The sequence below is a fragment of the Solanum dulcamara genome, chromosome 7, assembly GCF_947179165.1.
Source record: "Solanum dulcamara chromosome 7, daSolDulc1.2, whole genome shotgun sequence".
In the NCBI taxonomy this organism is placed as follows: Eukaryota; Viridiplantae; Streptophyta; class Magnoliopsida; order Solanales; family Solanaceae; genus Solanum; species Solanum dulcamara.
The window spans coordinates 39,078,227-39,085,913 of record NC_077243.1 but is presented as its reverse complement, the minus strand read 5'-3'; the positions used below and the strand labels follow the sequence as shown (position 1 = coordinate 39,085,913).

Below are 7,687 nucleotides of genomic sequence, written 5' to 3'. Positions count from 1 at the left end.
AAGAGTCCACTACTTTGTCCAGCAAAAATTCAGAATCTCGTCATCCATTCATACAATTACCAAATTCTGTAAAACACAAATTGAAAGAGAAAATGCCCAATCAATAATTAAAGAATTCAATGTAACTATCAACTTCTATAATATATATATATATATATATATATATATATATATATATATATAAACAAATTATCACTAATTCATTAAGAAACAAAAAACACAAATTGAGTACAATCTATTTGTAACACAGAGTATTATCAATCAATTGCTCGCTATCACGATTAAATATTTCATTGTTCTCTAATTTCAATAGTAGGTAAAAAATTTGAAAAGTATTCAAAAACTCATCACAATGTAGTTTGAATATTTCTATGGACCACCTATATATATTTTTCAAAATTTAAATTGATTGGTCAAAGCATTAGAAAGAAAAGATATACTCTATTACAAATTAAAGTACACTTTAATACTCATAATTTTATAATTAATATTCGTTCCGTTACGAAAGTCTCTTCCTCTTTCCTTACACTTATGATAGAGATGATGGGATGCATTAAAAATCTTAAAAGATTAATAATCTAATTAGTGTGGAATTTGTTTTTCAACATGGAATAAATAATAAATATTAAGAAAAATATTAGAAATTTGAATAATAATAATTGAAATTATTTTATGCTTTTACAAAGTGCAGATAGCTAGCTAGCTACTACGTCAGCTAACACAATTTTAATTGGGTTTTACTGTTATTAATGCCAAATATTACATGGCTGACTCAAACAAACGGTATTTGAGATATTCCAAAAGAATATTATTTATGACGGTTTTGTAAATTGGAGATTAAAATGATTAGCACATGAATATGAAATCACATGGGGAGTGTAGAGTGCCCTTACCTTGGGTTTGGGAGGTAGAGAGACTGTTTTCTATAGATTTTCTACTCAAGGAAAAATATATCGTGAAAAAAATAGTAAAAATGAAAAAATCATAACAAAATACTATAGAAAACTTGATAAAATAATATTCCGGAGAAAAAGAACAATAACTATAACAAAATATATAGTTACAAGGAATAGTAAATACTATCATAAGATATGTAAAACTTTTAACTAAGTTAGACGGTGTGAAAAATTCTCAAAAAAATATGTAGAGAATATCATATCCTCAAAATAATGACTAAATGTTGAGTGGGATACATGACATGAAAAATGTAAAATTGATAGTGAACAAATTGATGATCATTCACCATAAGATTATCCATAAAGGAGCAAGTATCATACCGTTTGAATGAAGAAGTCGCTGTGAGAAGTCTTGTCATCCCAAACCAACAGCAAGGCCCCCGCACCTTCCTCCGCCACAACTCCCCAAGTGTACTGTCAAATCTCCGCCGCTCGGCAACAGCTTTACCTTGTGAAAAATTGACCACCCTACTTACGTACACCAAATGATGGTATTTGTAGCAGAACACTAAATGTGTATTTATGGGAGAATATGAAAAACGTAGGAGGTGAAAGATAGTGTAACTGGACATTAATACGTATTCATTGTCCATTTAATTGAATAATAATAGTTGTGGTATTTTCTAAATATTACCTTCAAATTATAAAAGTAAAAATATGAAAGACAATGAAAAAAATTCAAAAAAATCACAAAAAGAAGAAGAAGATGAGTAGGTTTCTAGCCTTTAGAAGCATGCCATGTTAGCAAGTCCTATCGTCCTGAATTTCGTGAAACTCTCTTCAACCCTTGCGGCGCCCCTCTCTCGAGTTGATTTCAATTTTCACGTATATAGTATATAATAGTAGCCTTATTCATTGCTTATATCACAATTTTTTTTTGTTACATTAAATTAATTTAGGTTTTCCTATGGGGTATTATAAGGTAGATAATTCAACTGATCAATAAAAGTGAAAGTTCTAAAATCAACCAATTGATCTATTAAGATTTTTCAATTTAAGTTTACTTGTAAGCATAGTTAAGTGTAAAACTTAAAGTTATAAAATATTTATTAATTTGACTTAACTATTAATATAAGAAATATATTTAAGCTATTTTAGTATGATCAAAAAATATATATTTTATACCACGTGAAATTTAGTGATTTCTCTACCATTGCACCCCAAAACCTCAACAGAAGCCTATCCTCACACTTCGTACCATTCTCCCAAACTCATCCTTAGCCCCTCACTTTCACACTGGTCAAACACTTTTTTTCAACCATTGATCCATATATATACAATGCACAATGACAAGTTGAAGAAAGCTACCCAACAAATTCTAAATTACCTCATAACTAATGCAATTCAATGGCGTCAGGTAATTTCTCTCTGGCAATCCTCTTCTTATTCTTCTCCCTCTGTCACGCCAAATATCACCACCATTTGCCGCGTGAGATTAGAGGAGCCTGTAAGGTCTCACGTGACCCATCAAAATGTGAGGCTTCCTTCCATAATCACTTTCCTTCTAACCTCTCAACCCTTCAAATAATCTATTCAGCGGTTGCTCGCTCCTCGCACAAACTCGCCAAGGCACAGGTCTTGGTGAAAGATATACAAAAAATTTCGGATGGAAACGTGAATGTTACGGTCGCCGCGATAAATTGTGTGGAGGGACTTGCTTTTTCGGAATACAGATTAAAACAGACGGCTAATGATGCATTGCCAAGAGGCGAAATTAAGGACGCTCGAGCATGGATGAGCGCAGCCTTGGGGTATCAACACGGCTGCTCCTCGGGTTTACAAAAGGTCAATGACACCTCTCGAGTGATACAAACCATAGTGTTAATGGAGTCATTGATTGAGTTCACCAGCAACACTTTGGGGATGATAATCAATTACGACATTCATGGGAACCAAATCGCATCATGGAGTCCGCCTAAAACCGAGCGTCAAGGATTTTGGGAAGGCGTTATAGGGACCAGGTATTATACAGCTCGGGGTTTCAATTTGTCTATCAGATTGTAACATGACAGGAAGTTTGAGAAATTAAAAAAAATATTTAAATATCTTGAATTTAAAAAATATGTCAACTATACCTGAATGTTCTTGGATTAAGCATGAAGTTAAAATTAAAGAATTGTCCAAAACAGTAAAAGACGTTTATTTTTTAAATAAATTAAAAATAATAATAAGATAAATAAATTGAAACAAAAGAAGCAATTGTTAAAAAAAACATATTTTAACTAGTTATTTAATTATGTTTGTACATTATCAGAATGGATGTGAAGGGAGGGGTGCCATCGAATTTGAAGCCGAATGTGATGGTTTGCAAGGCAGGAAATTGTGACTATAGAACGGTGCAGGATGCGGTGAATGCAGCGCCCAACAACTTGGTCTCTCAGAGATTTGTGATATGGATTAAGGCGGGGTTGTATGATGAGATTGTTCGGGTTCCTATGGCAAAGAGGAATTTGGTGTTTTTAGGAGATGGCATGGGACAAACTGTTATTACAGGATCATTAAATGTTGGTCACATGGCCAATAGTGGCGTCGCCACTTTTGAATCTGCTACTGTCGGTAAGTGATTTATTTTCTCTTTTTTTGTGTGTGTAAATTTTGATAAAGTTAATCAAGTCCAAATTTCATTCTAAAATCGATAATTCGGAAAATGATTGTGGAGATAAGGCACTGGGCCACAATTAGTTTTTTGTCCATTGTATATTAGCAGTAAAGTCTTACTCACTTGGAATTTGAAGACTATAAATATAGTATAAACAGTTGCATCTACTAATGTTTTGAATATTAAAATTGCAACGACTGAAAATGAACTTGGCGCAGCCGCCCGGACCTTCCATTAATTTTACGTCCTCGTTTATTTCTACTAGCATACTATGTTAGCACTTAATGCTCATAATATGCATTGGCATCCAAAAGTCGCACTTCTTGCCAAATTATTGGATAAAATTGTCCCGTCCTATAATTAATATTTCAAGTTAGTTGGTGCTAGAGGGGAAATATTCAAATATGATCAATGAATAATATCTGTAAAATCATATTTCGTCACATTTAAATTATTAATTTTTATTCATTATTATAATAATATATAAAGTTACTAAACTTTTCATAATACTTTCTTGTTCCATTTTAATTGTCCCTTTTAACTCAAAAAAATTATCCCAAGGTGTATATCTGCTTTAGAGCTACACCTGATAATTTTTGCTTTAGGTTGTTCTGATCATGTTTTATTATTTTGTTTTAAAAACAGGAGTACTTGGGGATGGATTCATGGCAAAGGATCTAACCATTCAAAACACGGCAGGTGCTGATGCTCAACAAGCAGTAGCTTTTCGATCCAGTAGTGATCATTCTGTCGTAGAAAGTTGCGAATTTGTGGGCAACCAAGACACACTTTACGTCAATTCTTTGCGCCAATATTACAAGTCATGTCGTATACAAGGTAATATAGACTTTATTTTTGGAAACGCGGCTGCCTTCTTCCAAGACTGTGACATTCTAGTTTCCCCCCGGATAGTTAATCCAGAGAATGGAGAAACCAATGCTATCACTGCTCACGGTAGAATAGAGCCAGGTCAATCAACGGGCTTCGTCTTCCACAATTGTTCCATCAACGGAACTCCAGAATATATGAAGTTGTATTACAGTAATCCTAGTGTACACAAAACTTTCCTTGGAAGGCCGTGGAAGGAATATTCCAAGGCAGTTTTTTTACAATGTCAATTTGGGGATCTTATTAATCCTGCTGGATGGATGCCTTGGAGTGGCGAATTTGCTTTGAATACGCTTTACTATGGAGAATTTGGAAATATAGGGGCTGCAGCCAATGCCAAAGAACGAGTATGGTGGAGTAGCCAAATTCCAGCTCACCATGTGTATTCATACTCTGTTCAGAATTTCATTCAGGGCCATCAATGGATTCCTCTTCATGATTTATAGAGAATATTATTAACTCATTAATTATTTGACAAAACAATTTTATCTGCTGAATTGCAGAAATCCTCCATTTAACTCCAAGTTCAACTAACTCTGTATAGATCATTGAAGGGAGTTTGAACGTTTTGTCTTTGCTACAAGCGGCTTAAATTGTGATCAAAACTCAACTTCTTTTTCATGAAATTCGTGATGAAGCAAATTGTGATCAAAACTCAACTTCTTTTTCATGAAATTCGTGATGAAGCAACATAATGTAGTCATTAATGTTGCTTATTTTGTAAAACACACTTTTTTTTTTTGCAATAGAAAGGATGACTTTGACTACTTACAATGTGTTGATGTTGTTTCATAGTCGCTCAATTGATTATCAAACTAATTACATAAGGTGTTGGATGTTGTCTGACCCTTAGGCACTGATGTTGATATTTTGTGCACTTCTATTTTTTCTATGAAACATGTTAAGTCACGTGTTTCTCTAATGACCTAATCGGAATAGTAAAACAGTGGAAAATAACAAACACACAGTTATTACATTGAAAACACCCAACTTACAAGGGTGATAAAAACATGAACTATACCTCTGTAGGATTTCTCCCAAACAATGAGCCTCAACAAATTCAAATTACAAGCTATGCAATCTTAGGAACCGACTCTAACTCCCATCTTTCAACAATCTCCTAGATTGTTGAACTCCACTTCAAGTTAACCCCAACTTGAATTTTATACTATTCAATATCGTTTCCTAAACACAATTCTAGAAAAACAATATATTACAACTTGATTGAATTTTCTAATACTTAGAAACTAGACTTAGAGACCCTATGCCATATGACTATGGATCAGACTCTTCAAGCTAGTTCTTCATATCAGCTGCACTTCGATCTTCAAGAAAAACTCTCTCAAATATTCTCTTTACTTATCTGATTGTGTTCTGCCTTTTCTCTCAATGTAAGTGCATAAATCTCATTGAAGAAGATCTTGTATATTTATCACTCTTAGTCGTACTCCCATTTGTCTTAGAGCTCTTGGTAACAAGGACTCCTATCCAGGATGTGCTTTGTATGGACTAACGATCCTTTCTGCTTTGAGACTTCTTTTATTCAAAGAGTCCTAACTCGAGTTGGAAAGAGTAGCACATACCTGTTGCATGAATATGTTTCATTACTTTGGCAATCATCGAAAAACCCAAACTCAACAAATTTCCTCTTTTTGATGATGACACATTCAAACTCCTTGTGTACGGTGATTAACCTTTCTAGATAGTTTAAGTCTAAATGAAACATCAAAGAACACATATTATTTGAACTAAGTTAGACCAATGGGTTATAAACATTACAGTATCACAATTCCCCCCTTTTGGCTTTATTAAACACATGCTTCAAGATGCCCAACAAGCTACTTGAATAATTGTATACTTATAGCCATCGGAGAATCACAAATATAATCACTAAAATCAAGGTCTGATCCGTAGATCAAGTCTTGAAACTTGAAAATTTCAAGTGTTTAGGACAAGCCTTTATACAACCCATAGAAGGGTATGCGAACTGTAGAAGGCACCCTAGACCCAATTTCAGAGAGCTCTCCCTCAATATTTTTTCTATGACTAGATAAGATGGGTCGTAGAAGGTCTGATGACCCGTAGAGGGGTTTGTAGACCCCAACCTCAGAAACCCAGAAAGACACCCCACTTTACATGAGAGGTCTTCTAAGGCCCATAGAAGTTTCTATGGTCCATAGATCGACCCATTAATGTCCCAATTAGTTTTAAATCAGGGTTATTTTTCTCTTTTCTAACCCTTTCTAAGTGCAAGCCCCGATGGTTTTACACCTAATTAAGTCCCTTAATAGTACCATTCAACCTTTTTCCTCTCATAATCACTCTGAAGACTTAGAGCAAGGTTTCAAGAGGAGAAAAGATAGGTTCAAGCGTGTTCTTCAAGAATCTTATTCTTTCAGGTATGTAAGGCTACACATAGTGTTGGACTAAGTTCATCCTCACGCCCTACATCTAAATTCAGTCAGTAAGATTTAAGCCTAGGGTTTTAACGTAATTCTTCCTGAATTTTGAGTTTCTATTATTCTTTATTTATTGAATTCGAATCCGTGTCGTTGAACTTATGATTCTTTATGTGAATTCTTGGTTGTTGTGCATATTTATATTTCACATGAACCCTATTTAGCTAAGAGTTGTTTGAAGATTTTAAATTTTTATATATTACACATTTGTTTGATTAAAGTAAAGTTCAAGTATTATTAAGTTATCAATTGAAGACGAACTTTAAAGGAACAATAATTGCTTGTTTGACTTAACTTATTTTAAGCAGCTTACAAGTTAAAAACAACTTATAAGATAAAAAAAGTTGGGGTAGCCCAACTTATTTTTTTGGGCTTATAAGTTGTTTTCAACTTATAGGTTGCTTTAGATAAGCTAAGCCAAACATATTCAATTATTTTTTTGGGCTTATTTTAAGAATAAAATGGCTTAAGTTGGCCAGCCAAAAACTCAAAAAGCTGAAAATAGCTTATAAACAAGTTATAAGCCAATCCAAACAGGCTCTAAGTATTCTAATTGCATTATTTTAACAGTACTGAGCATGGCTACTTTTAAAGAAACCATTTACAGTTTGAGAAAGTAGTCTTCAGTCAGTTAAAGTAAAGTTCAATATAGCTTCACAGAAGTATTTTGAGCATTGACTCATCATAGACAATATTACTATTATAAGCATCATTACATTGTTTTGAGAGTTGTATTGAGCATCGATTTGAGTAAGAGTTCAGATAACTTAAATCCCATAAGCTAC

The 7,687-nt window shown here is 33.6% G+C and overlaps 1 protein-coding gene across 1 annotated transcript; it reads left to right on the top strand.

The window, feature by feature from the left end:
- Positions 1 to 2,190: 2,190 nt before the first annotated feature.
- LOC129895767 (probable pectinesterase/pectinesterase inhibitor 51) lies at positions 2,191 to 5,166 on the top strand. Its single transcript, XM_055971531.1, has 3 exons — positions 2,191 to 2,917; positions 3,211 to 3,512; positions 4,201 to 5,166. The coding sequence occupies exons 1-3, from the start codon at positions 2,304 to 2,306 to the stop codon at positions 4,887 to 4,889; spliced, it is 1,605 nt and encodes a 534-aa protein (XP_055827506.1). The 5' UTR covers positions 2,191 to 2,303; the 3' UTR covers positions 4,890 to 5,166.
- Positions 5,167 to 7,687: the final 2,521 nt, after the last annotated feature.